This window comes from Onychomys torridus, chromosome 17 (assembly GCF_903995425.1).
Source record: "Onychomys torridus chromosome 17, mOncTor1.1, whole genome shotgun sequence".
Taxonomy (NCBI): domain Eukaryota; kingdom Metazoa; phylum Chordata; class Mammalia; order Rodentia; family Cricetidae; genus Onychomys; species Onychomys torridus.
The window spans coordinates 25,447,311-25,464,196 of record NC_050459.1 but is presented as its reverse complement, the minus strand read 5'-3'; the positions used below and the strand labels follow the sequence as shown (position 1 = coordinate 25,464,196).

Sequence of the window (16,886 nt, the reverse complement as noted above, 5' to 3'; positions counted from 1 at the left end):
CCCTCCTTAAACCCCCTCCTGTGGAAGAGTCTCTTTAAAAAATGACCCAATCTTGTCCCAGGGGCTTGCGGTCAAGATGCCTCAGCTAACTGCCACTGTTTACTTCTGTTTAACAGCTTGCTTGCTCTACTTCTGTTTGCAACTGACAAACAGGATATGGGTTTTACCTTTAAAAACTCTCTGCAGCCGGGCAGTGGTGGCGCATGCCTTTAATCCTAGCACTGAGGAGGCAGAGGCAGGCAGATCTCTGTGAGTTTGAGGCCAGCCTGGTCTACAGAGCAAGATCCAGGACAGGGACCAAAAACTACATGGAGAAACCCTATCTTGAAAAAAAAAATAGAAAAAGAAAAAGAAAAAAGGCTCCCTGCAGAAAGTCATCAGTGTTAGCATTTAAGCATTACCTGGCCAGCCCCTTAGGAACTTTGACATCCTAGGTAGCTGCATAGCCTGTTTGTGCATGCACCAAGGCACCCCTAAGGTCACGACTGACTTTTCCCATCTCTTCTTCTCTCTCCCTCTCTTCTATCTCCAGAGGTGCACTCTGCATCCCTTCTCTTCCCTTAACAAAATTCTCTATGTGAGCACTGTCTGCATGGTGTGAGGGACTTTCCACCATGCCCCTTGGCTCCAACTCGCCAAGGCTACCACCACGCCGCTTTTAAATACAACAGTCAGAGATGCTCTATGGGAACTGTTTCTCAATAGGCAGTTGCCAGCCAGCTTATAACACTATCAAGTTAGAAATCCTGTTTTGTTGAGTAGTCCTTGGGGTCTGTGCCCAGTGACATTAGCCTCATTGTTATTTGAAGTCTTCATATGGGTTGAGCATCCCTCACCTGAGACCTGAAAAATCTTACAAGCTGAGCATCCCTCATGTGAGATCTAAAGATCTGAAATCCAAAATGCTCTGAAGTCTGAAACTTTTTGAGCAACAAACTTTCTAATTTTACAACATTTCAGGTTTGGGGTTTGGGGATTGGAAATGTTCAACTGGTAAAGGCTATGCAAATAATTATCAGAAATGAAAAAAATCTCAAAATCTGAAATTCTTCTGATCCCAAGCATTAGGATTAGGACAAATAAATTATATTAGCAAGCATGAGTATATGTCAGAAAGAACATGATCAAGAATGGAGACAGAGGTAGCTAAATGCATATGCAAGATGAGCTTCCTAATGGCAGCCTGTGGGCTTAAGGGAAGGGAGCTGGCACAAACCACAAGGTCCTTAGCAACAGAACTGATGAAGGGATTACAGGACTGCTCATGCAGGCGGCAAGCAGATCTCTTAAGTTTCTGATTTGGGGACCTTCTCCCTTCTTCTGCAGTCCCATGTGTCAATAGCCAGCACCTGTAGCAAAAGTATCCTTCAGAAGAAACAAGGAGAACTGAAGAGCTTCAGAAGGTCCTGAATTATAAGCATGCCAGCGTCCCCAAAGAGAAAAGTAATCTTCTACCTTCCTGTGTGGCACACCTCTCTCTTAGGAATGGAGAATGGGGGCAGGCAGCAGCCACAGACAGAAGGTCTGCACCACACAGAGAGGTGGAGCCGGCCCACCCCCCTCCTCACACACAGCAAACTCCCATTCACTCACCTGCTCCTGTAGCCTACTGTTTTCCCACACCCTGCGGCACACCATACACTCAAATGCATCAATGTAGTTGTCCTGGTTAATGTCTTGCACACCCCACTTCCGTTCCCGGAGAGCTGTCAGAAGCCGCTGGTTAGAGATCTCCCCCTTCAGCTTCCATTCTACATAGGCCTCATACAATCTGTCATCATAATCTAGCTGTCTAATGAAACTGGCCAGTTCTTTGGGGTGAGAAAATTCGGAAACAAGAATGGCGCTTCTGTTACTTGGGAGCCAGTCTGCGATGGTGGGGGACCCATAATACACAGGCACGACCCCCAGTTTCAGTGGTCTCCAGAACTTCTCTGTGATATAATCATCACAAACTGCATTCTCAAAAGCAAGGATAAACTTATACTGGGCGATGATCCTGTAAAAGCCATCGGCATCCATGGAGGCTGGGTTTTTCAGTGGCTGAGGAAGATGTTTGTTTTGTAAACACTCACCATACGAATCAACTTCAATGTAAGCCATCAGCTCACGAACATAGCTGTCCCTGTCTGATGGTGGATCACAGTCTGACTGTACATATACCACTGGAGCAAGTTTTTGTCTTAGGTTGTTTTTAGACTGCAAAGGTACTAGATATCTGAGTGACTTCAGGACTTCCACGCCTTCCAGGTACTGGGTGGTCAGCGGCAAGTGGGAATGCCTGCTGAACGTGGCTGTGTGGTTGAATAAGGTGATGACTGGCTTGTGGAAGAGCTTATAATTGTTTTTGGGGGACTCTTCATGGAAAAGGGCCCAGTCATGATGGGCTTTCCGAGGCAGAGGTAAGCTGTCTATGTTCAAGTCAGTACCTAGGAGGAGAAAATAAAATATGAATGATTATGTCCAAAGGAAGTTTGGGATCTCAGGGTAAAAATGTAATATAAAGGAGTGTTGTGGTGATATACTGTGTACCCTAATAAACTTGCCTAAGGATCAGAAGACAGAGCCAGCCACTAGATTAGACAGAGAGGTCAGGCAGTGGTGGCACACACCTTTAATCCCAGTACTGGGAAGCACACATGCCTATAATCCCAGGAATATATATATATATATATATATGGTGTGAGGAAACAGGAACTCACTCTTTAGGCTGAGGATTTCGTAGAGGTAAGAACTAGTGGCTGACTGTTGTGCTTCTCTGATCTTTCAGCTTTCACCCTGATATCCAGCTCTGGGTTTGTTTGTTTGTTTTATTATTAGACCATCTAAGATTCAAACAACAGAGTGCAATACTATAAATAATAAGTGCATATGTCAGTACCCCTCCAAGTGCCTAGAAGTCAACTGTGAAGCATGCACCCGAAAACTGGACAAGGAAAGAAGCACCAAATATAAGGATTGTCCTTTTCAATCCTTTAAAAAGGTAGAGGGAGGAGTGCCTGGGCAGATTTCAAAAGAGGCACTACTCTACTGCCTTCGGCAAATGGCTCTTCATTCCAGAGGCACCGTCTACAAGACAGCAGGAGAATGAAGACACCAAGACATACAGTTCCTTTAAAAAAAAAAAAAGGCAAGAAAAGGAAGCAAAATGGAGAAAAGCAACCGGTCTGGTAGAATGATTAATTGTTAATCAGGTTAAGTGGGGAGGAATCTTCCAAGAGCAGCCTTAAGAAATATGCAGGATAGATTTTTTTTTAATCCAAAATGATTGATTTCAACAGAGCGCAGTTGATCAATCTTAGTCAAAATGGTAGACAGGGGGCTTTTAAAGACCACAACACTGATAATAACACTATGTTACAGACTGCTGCAGGGGTGGGCATGATTAACAAGTACATCAAAAAGTAAAGAGGCATAACAGGCTTATAATTAGGAGTGATTCTGGCTTCCATAAGATGAATTGGAAAAACCTCTGTAATATGATAACATGTAGATAGATGTGATGGATGTGGCCAGCAGTTATTTCCTGACCATGTGGGTAGAGATCCGATCAGGAAGAACTAATTTCTATGACTAAGGAAGAAAAATTAGAACTTTATCGCAATATGGAATTTCTGAATGCTCCTGACAGTAATACTGTGTACACTGGCTTGAGGTTGTTAAATATTAATGTAAAGAAACAGCAAAACCAAAGCGCGTGTGCGCGCGCGCACACACACACACACACACATCCCAGAAGAAAACTCCATCTTCTACCACATACTAGGGTATTAAAATGTACCAAATATGCCAGGCAGTGGTGGTGTACGCCTTTAATCCCAGCACTCAGGAGGCAGAGCCAGGTGGATCTCTGTGAGTTCGAGACCAGCCTGGGCTACAGGGCGAGACCCAGGAAAGGCACCAAAACTACACAGAGAGACCCTGTCTCGAAAAACCAAAAAACAAAAAAGTACCAAATAACTATAGCAGTATAAAATACAGTCTCTGGTGGGCTCACAAAAATTAGTCCTTACTGTTAGTTCAAATGCTATCAAACAATACAAACTCCTGATGCCAACAGTACATCAGTGAGAAATTAAGTCCAGATTGATGAGACTGAATGTGGCCACCACCTGAAGCTGCTTAGTCACAACCTACTGAGCTCACATGGTAGACTGAGTGAGAGTCTTGTGGGTCACCCTGAACTTCCAAGCCAGCAGTCCAAGGTCTTTGTCAAGTAGATGAAATTCACCCCCAACTTCACTAGTAGATAATATCCAAAGTGGTGGTGCCTGTGCTTATGGAGACAGCAGTATCTCATACCTGGCTGACTATGAGGTATGGGCATGACAGGGCATTTCTGAGAAGAGATACTGCATGCCGCTGGGGTAGACACACTAGACAGTCCCTGCAATGCCCAGAATCTAGTGATCTGTACCCCCATCAAATGCAGAATCCCCTACATGCTGCAAAGTGACAAGGGAACTGAGACATAGCCAACTTTGAATTTTGTGACCATGTATACCAATGTCACTAACTCATTCTTTCCTATTCACTAGTTCTGCCATGCACGATGCCAGCTCAATCCAATGAGACACTGGGCAGTGTTCTTGAGCTCCATGGTACCTATATTTTTCTCATTTGTGACTCAAAACAAAGAAGCAAAAAAAAAAAAAAAAAAAAAAAAAAAAAAGGTTTGAAACCTTCCTAGGTGACATTAAATTGAGTCAGAGGATAAATACTGAGCCCAGAGAAATTGCCAAAAAGCCACCTCTACCTCGGTGACGGGCTTGTATTCTCAATCGCCAGCTGCTGTGGCTTCTTCAGCAGAGAGCCAAGACTACCCATTCTCAGTGAATTGTGTGTCCATCTGTCTATTTTTATTTTCCCTTCAATCCCTCACCACCTAGACAAGTATGTCTCTGGAGCCTTGCTGTGAGCAGGGACACAGAGACCACCACAAAGCATCCTCCAGTGTTCACAGAGCAAAGAGAGTCTGAGCACAACCTCTGCTTGTCTACATCCGTAAAGTGCAGCAGGAAGTAAAAACAGCTGCATCAAGATTTCTGTGACCACCCTGAAGGTCCGGTCATGGTGTGTGGGTAATATGAATGGGGCTGAAATGAGCCTCTTATTCATTACAAGTGGTGAGCTGCTACAGAATCTCAGTGTCAGAAAGGATGGAAGACGATGAGCCCCTCACACATGCAATCTATAGTAACAAAATCAAAACGAAACAAGACCTTGCAGAATCTAAGCAAAACTATATTTGTTTATTAAGAATCAACACACAGCTGGACATGGAGGCACACACCACTAATCCCAGAATTTGGGAGGCTTGGGGAAAAAGAATGACTTCAAAGCCAGCCTGGACTACAGACTGAACAATACAGCATGACCCTGTCTCTGAAACCAAGTATTGAGAATTTACCTCAATGGCAGAATGTTGTTCCTAGCGTGGCACAAGAATATAGGTCCAATGTCCAGTGCTCCCCCTCCCCCAAAAAAACTAAATGTGAAAGTTTCCATTCTCTCCTCTTAATTCTGTTGAGTCTGCAGGGGCAGAATGCCCCTATTAGTAAGATATGTCACTTTAATAAAGAGAAAAGTTAAAGTAACTTACCAGAAGTACTTCACATATTTGCTATTTTCAAAAGCATTTCCCAGCACTGGACGGTTGTGATGCACGCCTTTCATCTCAGCACTCGGGAAGCAGAGGCAGGTGAATCTCTAAGTATGAGGTCAGCCTGGTCTACAGAGTGAGTTCCAGGACAGCCAGAGCTACACAGAGAAACCCTGTCTCAAAGAAAACAAAAACAAACAAACAAGCAAAAAAGCATTTCTCAGTATCTTTCCTGAGACATACATGGAAAAATAATACAACCCCAAATCTCTAAGCACAAACATCATCATCACATTAAGTAAGTCTTCTGTTGATTGTTTCAAGCTAAAATTCCCTAGTAAACTATTTTTAAAATGTCACTTTGCTTCTCCATAAGCTACAATCAATCTTGGGTTTGGCTAGAAAACACTCAGAAACAGTAAAAGCAAAACCACCACAGATCTCAACTACCACACTGGGGACATCACAGCCTACAGAAGAGTCTCAGTGCTGGACCCTTCTAAAAGGGAGTGGCTAAAAAAAGAAGCGGATAGTTTCACTTCAGCTCCAGGATAAAGTCTATCACCAGAGTAGAGCTGAGTGAAGTGATGGAAATAAAAATATGGTGATCCATAAAAATCTGACTCACTATATATGTTCACCAGTTTATGTAGTCACTTTTGCAGCCTCTTACATTTAACAGCTTTGGATTCAGACTTTCATTTCTCTGGGTGATTTTGTGTTTACTCAATATTGATACATTTATTAGTTCCTTTAAACAGCTGCTGATGAACAGAACTTAACGCACTGAAGTACACTGTAAAGGGAATTGCGAATTTGGGATAAAGCTAATGCTGGCAAATCATGCCAGACTGCTGACTACAGAGACTGATTTGCAATAGCAATGAGAGGAGTGACATGCTTTATGGGACGTGTTTATGTGCCTTCCTCCTTCTAGGGGTACACGGGCATCTTTCATCATCCCCACACAAATTGGAGAAAACAGAAGACAACTTGGATTACTGACCCCACTTCAATCACACAGCTTGGCTGACTCATCTAGAACTAAAAAGCCAGGTCAGGGGCAGGAGTCAAACGGGCCAATGGCAAACTGGCCGATGGCAGGAGACAAGAATAACCACTGGCTGATTCTAGAGAGTGAATGAATGAATGAGTCTGAATGAATGAATATAGGCACCCTCCAGTGCTCCCACAAAAATATACAACAACTTTAGCACTCTCGTAATACAGCAAATATAGTCTGCTTAGAAAGAAGGCACGGCTTAACCTAGAGGAGAGACGTGCTTTCCAAAGTGGATTCAAACCTAACAACAAAATATCCCTGCCAAATAAAAACCCAGTGCTACCAAAAACAATCCTCAACAAGGACTAAAACTTTCTGAGAAAAGCAGTCTAGTGTTATTCAGTGAGTACGTTTATTGCTGCTTTTAAATCCTTGTCCTGTGAATTTTCTTGACTTATCCACATGATAACTCCATCAGGTTATTTAGCTCTCCCAGGGTGGTGAGCAGTAACTAACATTTTGAAAGGACATCAGGGAGAAGATCCTGTCACTTGAAGCTAAATTCTGAACAATTCTGAATTCGTTACACACACCTCTATCGATACCCTGTCTCTCTAGCCAGTTCAGAAGGGGCTCTGACAGGACACCTGACTCAAAGTCTTCCAACTAACTGCTGGGCTCATACTCCTTCCTCCCCTCCCACTAACTCTCTCTAAGAGTCCCTGTGCCTGCCCCTTAACCAAGTCACCATCATGCAGCCTCCTCTCTCAATCACACACACACTCATTAAGCCTAGTCCATCCCCCGGACATGGACATTTCTCAAGCTCCTTATGGAGCCTGTGCTGAAGGCCTGTCAATAACTTTGCAATCCCCTTCTTAATATGTGCAAGACCTGAGGCAAAAGAAAAATTGAAAGTCCCACACACCATGTGCCTAAATATTTTAAAGGCTAAAGATCAATCTAAAAGGCTATCCGGTGTTCTCGCCTTTTACCTTTGCAAACATAACTTTATGGTTACTAATGTGCACACACATGCACATGTCTAAAGCAGTAAATGACATGTATTTAAAACAAACTTTTTTGTAAAGTATGGTACTGCATGCCCTTAATCCTAGCATACTGAAGGCTGAGGCAGAAAGACTGAAAATTCAAGGCCAGCGTAAGCTACATAGCAAGTGAAAGTAGATTGGGCTGTACATCATGAGACCAGTCTTAAAAAAAAAAAAAGTCAGGCATGCCTGTTATCCAGCATTCCAGAGGCTTGGGCAGAAAGACCACTATAGACTAGCCTGGGCTACATAGTGAAATCCTGTCTCAAAAAGCTAAACACAAAAACATCGTTTTTGTCAAAGATGATAAGCTTCTCTAGAGGCTTGTTGGCACGAGGTTTAAAAAAAAAAAAAAAAAAAACAGAAGAAAAAGTGTTCTGTTTAACATCGTCAACATGACAGACTCCAGAGTCACCTCGGAGACAAACCTCTAGCTGTGTTGTGAGGGAGTCTCTAGGTTGGGCTGCCTGGGGTGGGACGATCGTGGGCAGCACCATTCCAGGGGCTGAAGTCCAAAACGGAATAAAAAGCAAAGAGGAAGCTGAGCACCGGTATTCGCCTCTCCATTGTGACTGTGCGTTCGATGTGACCAGTGGTCTCAAGTTCCTGCCACTATGACTACACCACAGCAACGGGAGCCTTGAACTGTGAGCCTGATAAACTCCTCCTTCCTTAAGCCGCTGCTGTCAGAGTTTCTGTTGAGAAAGCAGCTAAGACCCAGAGTCCCCTTTCATTCACGTGGGGCTGCCACGGTTGGAGTATCCCTCTTCCCTTCCTCACGCTGTTGGCACAACTCCAGAAGCACCTCAGCTTGCTGCTTCTGAGGTTTCTCCCCAGCTGCTCTTCCACAGACAACCTCTCTCCTCCATCCCCGCTAGTACCGGTGGGTTCAAGGTCTTCAAAGCAAACAGGAAGATGAGGTTCACATTTAGAATGCTTAGGTCCTCAAATGGGTAAGGAAGACTTCTCCTGCTCTTGGACCTGTCCCATACCTTGAAAGATCAGCCTATGAATATGCATATGGCTATCTCCATCTACAATTCCAGATTTCACAGCTCCGGTCTCCCTCTTCTACCAAACTTTAGTCAAACTCCCCAGAGAGCCCTTCACAACTAGATCCTATCTTCTGCCTGCTGAGTCGAGGTATCTCAAAGAATCTCCTACCTGGGTATCCTAACTTCCTACACTTGATGTCAAAGATCACTGCCTGCCTTTAGTAAGAACTTCCATATTCTTGATTTACTCTCTGCCATTTTCTTTCCCCTGTCCCCGCCTTACTGGTTGACTACAAACCCCAGCTGTCTTTCCTACATTCATACTTGAGCTCAAGTTTACAATAAAGTATCTATCCCTTACTGTAGTAGAGCAAATAATGTGTCTTTCTGTTTTTAACAAGTATTTAATACAGAAATTTTATGGCTCATAATTTGCTATCACCCTTTGGCTAACCACCAAGCCCTAAGTACACACTCTAGCAGTACAGCCTGCCCTGGAGACTACAAACCAGGAGAAATGCCAGTACAGATTCTAGACATGGACTAACTCTAGGCCTTTGGGGCAGGGAATTCTGTAGTACTATTTCTTGAATATGATGTTGTGCCAATGCTCTGTATTATATGGGACTTTGTCCTGCAAACCTGCTCTCTCAGAATCCCTGAACAACTGGCCTGCAATTAGGTCTGGCCAATGGGAGCATCGGGGGTTGTTGAGTGAGAAGGAACCTCCTCCACCTTCAGTGGAGCCTCAAGAGGTGCAGCCAAGTCACTCTTCATGAAGCCACTGCCCCTGCCACAAAGGCTCCCTAGTAAGGCTTCACACAAGGTCAGAAAGTCTGAGCTTGCTTTACCCAGCAGAGCTGCATAATACGATGATTTGGCCAATGACATGGGTACCAGGTATTTTGAAGGGTCTACACTTGTTGGTATTTTATACCTTATACCTTGGAAGGGGGAGGTCTTTTGCCCCTCCCCTTGCTGATGAATAAAAGGCCCATTATGAATAAAGTTGGGCGACTGGGTATTGACCAGGGGCCCTCCCGAAGCTATCCTGTGTCTCTTTCTCTCATCTAGATCTATATTTCTATCTAATACTTCCTCGTTCCTCTCTCCTCCCTGCAAGAACCCTTCAACAAGTCAGAGCTGGTCTGCGACACCCCTGCGCTTCACCAGCCCACAGTGGTTTGCTATGGTTGTTCCTTTTCATAGCCTCCTCCTCCTCCTTTTGCTCCGTCAGTCAGTGTTTTAAGTGCTGTGCAACTGACCCTCTAATAAAGCTCCACTGCTTGTCACATCCAGGCTAACTCTGCTTTCTCGTCAGAAAATGAGTGACACAAAGCCCATTTCTGCTTGCCTTCTGCCAACAGTTTCCCCAAACTTTATTGTAAATTTTCTCTTATTCGTCCATCCCCTCACTCTTCTGAAAACGCTGTTTATTTGTTTGTTTGTTTGTTTCATTCATGTGTCTAACACCTTGTCAGCACCATTGGGCTTCAATTTTCCCTGCCAAGATTAACTTTCCAGCTTATTTCCTTTAGTACAGCTGGTGAAATGTGGAAACATAAAAATGCATGCTTCCTTTTTATATAAAAATATTTTTAAAAGGTTTTGTTTTGTTTTGGTTGGTTGGTTTTAATTTTTTCAAGACAGGGTTTATCTGTATAGCCTTGACTGTCCTGGAACTCACTTTGTAGACCAGGCTGGCCTCGAAGTCATAGAGATCCACCTGCCTCTGTCTCTCAAGTACTGAGATTAAAGACATGTGCCACTACCTTGCAGTTAAAAGAATTTTTTTTTTTTAAAAAAAAAGAACCATCAAATGACTTACAAAAACAAAACAAAACAAAAAAACTCATTCCTGAACTACATTATAATTCTCCTTTGAGATGTGACTTAAAATGTACAGGACACTAAGATCCATTTAGTAATAGATATATTTTTTTAAAAAAATCAAAGGAAAAATGTATCAAAGTAGAGTCAGAAAGATGGATCAGCAGGTGAGGGTGCTCGCCGCCAAGCCTGAGGACCTAAGTTCGATCCCCTAGTCCTACCTGGTGCAAAGAAAGAATTGGCTCCCATGAGTTGTCCTGTAATTTATGTGTGTGCATGCCTTCTTCCCCAAGCATGCATGCATGCATATGTGTGTGCGCGCGCGCGCGCGCACACACACACACACACACACACACACACACACACACACACACACACCAAATAGGAAATAAATGTAAAAGAAAAATTAAGGTCATGTTAACAGCCTTCCACAAACCACATCCTTGTCACTCATACATGCAGCCATTACATATGGAGACAGCAGTACTAACTCAGAGAGGTATAACCACTCCTGAAGAACACAGATTTGCTAGGTCCTGCTAATTGGACATTAAACTAAAACTCTGGAACTTCAAAGGGTAACAAAATGAGCCTCAGGGGATCTTGTGGTGATGATGTAAATGTTAAACCATTAGCTGAAATTCAAACTGGTGTACGATACATACACGCAGTCATTGCAGAAGAAAGGAAAGAGTAATTATGTCTGACTAGTCCAACAGACTGGTGCTGAACTACTGACAGATACACAGAAAACCTAGTAATCAAAAAATTAGGCTCAATTACTAGCTCAAGACAAACAACAAAAGCAATCATTGTCTTCTCTGGTTTAGCTATGAATATAATCTGCATCAGGATGATGGTAATGTAAGGAGAGACTACTGATCTACCAAACATGGTAGTTAGCCATATAGGAAGGCAGGATACAGGGAGACTGAGCCTCGTGAGTGTGAACAGGAATGAATAAATGAATGAGTGCTCTTGTTACAAGACAGGGAGTGAGCGGACAATGCTTAATACAGAAAATCATAACAAGATGCTATCAAGTGTCACACACATACTGATTTCAGAAATGAGAAAATCTGAAAAGGGGAAAATGGTTTATAACAAGGAGAGCTTTTTCACATAAATTGAAACATGTACAGTTGTGAACCTAGCATTATCCACGTAAACAGCAGGGAGTATTTCCACACTGGTGCACACAGAGCTGCCCTGTTCTGTCACATGGCATTATTCCACTGTGCATAACACAGTCACATCAATATTCTCCTAAGATCTCTAGCTCATGAAGATAAACCAATAGTATGAAAAGGGGTTCGAGAAAACACTCATTTCACAATTTAGGCACACTGAGTCCTAAAGCAACTGATACAGAAGTTATCTTCAATCACAAATAAAATTTCAGTGCACACAGTATATATGTCTATCACAGACCCTCGGCTAAAGGAATATTTGACTTAAGTCAAAACATAATACTGAGTCGGTCTACAGTCTAATCAAGACACCAATGACACACCTTTTTCAAAGCAAGTCTATCCAGCTAGTATACATGTAAAGTGCCAAGTCACTTTACTCCGCTCTTAACTTTATCTAGACCTACTAAAAATGAATTCATTCTCCAAACCTCTGGTCTTAACTCCGTTTAATCATACTAAAGTCTCTCTCTCTCCTTAAGGGAGAAGCAATGGAGGGTAAAGCAATGACCTCTCATGTCAATCACAGCCTCATCAAGCCTTAATGACATGCCTCATCATTCAAGCGACAGACTTCATCAAGGATCTGAGATCCACACTAAGAATCTGTAGTAATGCAAACTCCATGAATTCCATCTTAGAAGCCCAGATCTAATGCTATCGACAAGACTCAACTCTTGTCAGCAAACAAAAGGCAAGGTGGTAAAAGTGTGTAAAGCAGCAGGAAACAGGCGTTTTCAAACAGCTCTCTTTTATTTAACTGTTCTCCAGAAGTGTCTAGTAGTAAAACATACATTACTAGCATAAATTCTATTGAACCCAAGTGTGTGTGAGTGCGTGTGCATGTGCTTGTGTGTGAATAAAAAGGAAGCAGGAGAAAAGGAAAAAACAGCCCCACCCATATTCCTCACGAAACATGTAAACTTGGGGGCTTTTCCCCACAGCATGTGTTTGTTTTGTGTATGTCAAGGAGAAGGAGAGCATACATGTATGTATGAGCAAGAGTGTTTGTAGAAATAAATGAAGACATATTCTCAATTCACCAACAGGGTCACTGCTGACAGGTTTGCATTCTCATGTTCTCTGTCTCTCCTGTCTCTGTCTCTGTCTCTCTCTCTCTCTCTCTCTCTCTCTCTGTGTGTGTGTGTGTGTGTGTGTGTGTGTGTGTGTGTGTGTGCGTGTGTGTGTGTACATGAGTTCACACACACAGGAACTGTGGCACATGAGTAAAACTCAAAAGACAACACTGGGTGTTGGTCCTGACCTTCCAGCTTGTTTGAGACAAGGTCTCTCTTGTTCACTACTGTGTATGTCACTCTAACTGGCCCATGAGCTGCAGGCAATTTTCCTGTCTCTGCCTTCCAATACCCAGTTGGAGGCACACTGGGACTACTGATGCATATGCAACTGCATCCATCTTCTAGTGAGTTCTAGGGATCTGAATCCATGTCAGGCTTGCACATTTACTTATGGAGCCATCTTCCCAAACCCCAACAAATCTGGAGTAAGATTACGTTTCTTTGAAATTGCTTATATATCAATTTGAGATATGTATCCAAAACTCCATCCAGAACAGGCCCCAGACAAGAAATGACAATCCCTACCACTCTGATCATAATAGGAATACCTGACAGGCAAAGCTCCCTGCTTCCTGACTCATTCACCACTATCCCTGGATGTGAGTGCAGTCCATGTCTGCAGCTGGGCAGAGACAATCAGCAGGCAAGCAGATACACGGAGGCACAAGCACAGCACATGGAAGCTTTTCAGGGAGGGAGTTCATTATACAAAGTTTAGGCTTTGCTGGCTATTCTTGAGTAAGTGATGTCACAATGCCTTCATCTGGTACAGCCATCATTTTATCACATGGAAAGCCTCACCAACATGTGGAGAAAAGAGAGAATAAAAAATATGTTTCAATGACACTGAACTACTAAACAAAACAAGTCTGCTTGCTCTGGACTTCTGCTTAAGTTAATAAATAAAGGTCCTTACTACTAAGCCACTTTTGGCCAGGCTTTTGACAGCTGTAATTTAATACACCTGAATGACAGTGCCATCAGAGTGTGGTCTAATATATGGAGGTTTACCCACAGGAGTTTAAGAAGCAGTGTAGATGGGACCTTTCCTGCTTTCCCTTTTCTAAATAGTTTAAGTTGATTCTGATAGTGAGACTCTAGGAAGCAAATATTCCTCCAGGAAGAATTTTTCAAGTCGCCCAACTCTGCTTGATGCTCCTATTCAGTTATCACATGGCCTTTTGCAAGCATCTTGATAGTAGCACTTACCATATTTCCTTCTCTTGCTTACCTCTAGTATTTTGAGAAAGGGGTAGACATCTGACTAACCCAGCACAACAAAAGAAGGGAAGGTGGAAGGGAAAGTGGAATAAAAATAAGTACTGGTACACTAAGGAATCAGCACAGCTTTAAAACAACAAAATGTGAAAAGTACTTAAATATATATGTGTGTATGTATTATGCACATGTATAGATGTATAATATATATATATATATGTATATATATGTATATATATATATAGTGTATGTGTGAATCAGCTCAATAAAGTAGACAAAACTACAGGCCAAACAATTTTACATTACAATTCTAGAAGAACAGCCTTTAATACGACTGGAATGTGGCTTGTAAAGATGAAATTTCATTGTTTCCTGGGAGACTTCTTTATGGTTTAAATTTTTCCACAGTGATATATTCCCATACTATTTGTCTAATTTTTCAAACCCAGAAATTTATGGAGAAAGACAAAGAACAGCATAAGAAAGCCTCCGAAATTTAGTAAAGTGTGGAAAAAGGCTCAAGCCCATTCCGAAAACTGCCACATGGTCCCCACCGCTCTTAAGAAATACTGCCTCTGGCATCCTGCCTGCTCGTGAGTGGAGCGCAGATCATAATTTATATGGAAAAGTATGTGGCACAGTAAACTGCCAGGGATTTCATCTACCTCAGAGAGGGAAAGCACACATTATACTTGAACATCAGCAGGGGAAGCACTCTGCCAATTCCCACCTGATGAATTATTTCAGAGGCAGATGAAGATCAACACCTTCTAAGAAAAACCCCTTACAGTCCAGCCTAAAAACTGGATAGGTTTTTTAAATTAAGCTGACATCAAAATAATCAAACTGGAGCCTATCAAACCAAGCACCTTACCTTGAAATAATAATACCTCATAGTTTAATGTATCAATCTCTTTTTTGAGACAGGGTTTCTCTGTGTAGCTTTGGTGCCTGTCCTGGAACTCACTCTGTAGACCAGCTTGGTCTCGAACTCACAGAGATCCACCTGGCTCTGCCTCCCGAGTGCTGGGATTAAAGGCGTGCACCACCACCGCCCAGCAAAGTTGGTGCTCTTAAAATAGCATGGTGGAAGACAGAAAAGTATAAAATGTAATATATACATGATTTTAAAAAAGAAATTAAGTTATAAAATAAGTTTTTTAAAAACTTAACTAGTTGAAATCAGGTGATGCTTATGCCTCCAGCAAACACTCTAGCTGGATTGGGTTTCCAAACAGAGCCTCTCCAAGTGCCTATCCCTGTCCCCTAGGGTTCCCCAGAATATGTCCTAAATAAGGATACAGTGGCCAATTAATCCCAGTTTATTCAGAATGCATATTTTCCCACTGGAAATCCTGTAATGAAGTGTCTCCCTGGTTCTGGGCAAGTTGAGATGGAGCCATACTCATATTTAAAACAAACAAAACCAACAACAACAAAAGCCTTCCAATAGCATCAGCATGAGCAGGAAAGGCACGTAACTCTGCTCAGCTACGCCTAAATCCTTGTAATAAAAGTTTGCAATGTGGGCTAAAGGTCAGAATTTAGTTCCTTGACTGGAAAAAAGAGGAATGTTGAAAGCATCCTGTCCAAGAAGATGCCAAACACAAGAGGCAAGAATACAGAGTGGACGATCCAATTTATATGAAGTCCTCAAACTGACAAAAAATGAGACTCTGGTGACAGAAATCAGGTCACTGCTTGCCTGGCTCCTGGGGAGGTGGCAAGAAGGGGAGTGACCTTAGAGAGGGCCACGAGGGAACTTTCTGGAGTTTGGAAATTTTCTGTATCTTGTCTAAGGTAGTGAGAACAAGATGCATTTGTCCAAAATCACCAACTGCAGGCTTAAAACATAAACTTCCCCTTTCAGCAGCTTCAGCTGAAGTAATGCCTGTTCATACATTACTGAGTACCATTTACAACAGCAAAGATAAGGAATCATCCAAAGTGTCATCTGCAGGTGACCGCGTACGGTATATACATACAACGAGTATTAAACACATGAAGAGTGGAATTCTGACATTTGCAGCACTGAGGCATAATCCTTCCGTGCACTGTGAATATATATTACTCTGATTGGTTTACTAAAGCAGCTGACTGGCCAATAGCTGAACAGGTTAGGTGAGAGGGACAAACTGAGAACGCTGGGAGGAAGAAGGGTGGAGTCAGGAGTCGCCAGTAGCAGATGGAGAGGAAGCAAGACATGCCAGAGAGGTAAATGCCACAAGCCTTGGAGCAGCCCATATGTTTAAACAGACTTAAAGTAATTAGATTTAAACAAGCTAAGCATGGCATGTATGTGTACATATATAATGTACTGATGCAGTATAACCTAGAATCTCATTTATAGGTTCAACAAGTATGTATCTGTTTGAAAGACTGACCTTGAATTCATAATTCTTGCCTTAGTCTCCTAAGTGCTGAAATTATAGCCACCACACCTGACTCAACTTCTGTGCTTTTATGTATCAGCTTAAAAAATATTTTTAGGGGGTCAGAGAGGTGGCTCAGCACTTCAAAATGCACACTGTTCTTACAGAAGACCAGGTTCCATTCCCAGTACCCACAGAGTGTCTCACAACCATCTGTCATGGTTCCAGGGGATCCAATGCTTTCTTCTGACCTCCTCAGTTACCAGGCACACACGTGGTACACATATATACATACAAGCAAAGCATCATACACGTAAAATAAATAAAATCTAAACCAACATTTAATAATGATAATAACTGAGTAGCATCCTTGACTCAGGAGGCAGTCTGTGATCTGATCTTGACGCCTTAGCTGCTTACTTCAAAGAACGTTTGTGAGCTGGCTACATGTTTGTAAGTTGGCTACGTACAAGATAACAGCCATAGACATTCAGGACAGAAGGATACATGTACCAACAGGAGACCAGGGAATTCAGACAGATGAC

At 42.6% G+C, this 16,886-nt stretch overlaps 1 protein-coding gene across 4 annotated transcripts in view; it reads right to left on the bottom strand.

Moving 5' to 3' along the window:
- The window catches only part of Fut10 (fucosyltransferase 10), an 85,052-nt gene that overhangs the window by 22,823 nt on the left and 45,343 nt on the right, over positions 1 to 16,886 (bottom strand). For 2 of the 4 annotated variants that reach the window (XM_036166543.1, XM_036166542.1), the window contains exon 4: positions 1,594 to 2,429. The exons of 1 other annotated variant lie outside the window; for it this stretch is intronic. In XM_036166543.1, coding sequence (XP_036022436.1) covers positions 1,594 to 2,429 — 836 coding nt within the window. The remainder of the gene's footprint in view (positions 1 to 1,593; positions 2,430 to 16,886) is intronic. One more of the 4 variants, XM_036166544.1, reaches the window with a different exon arrangement.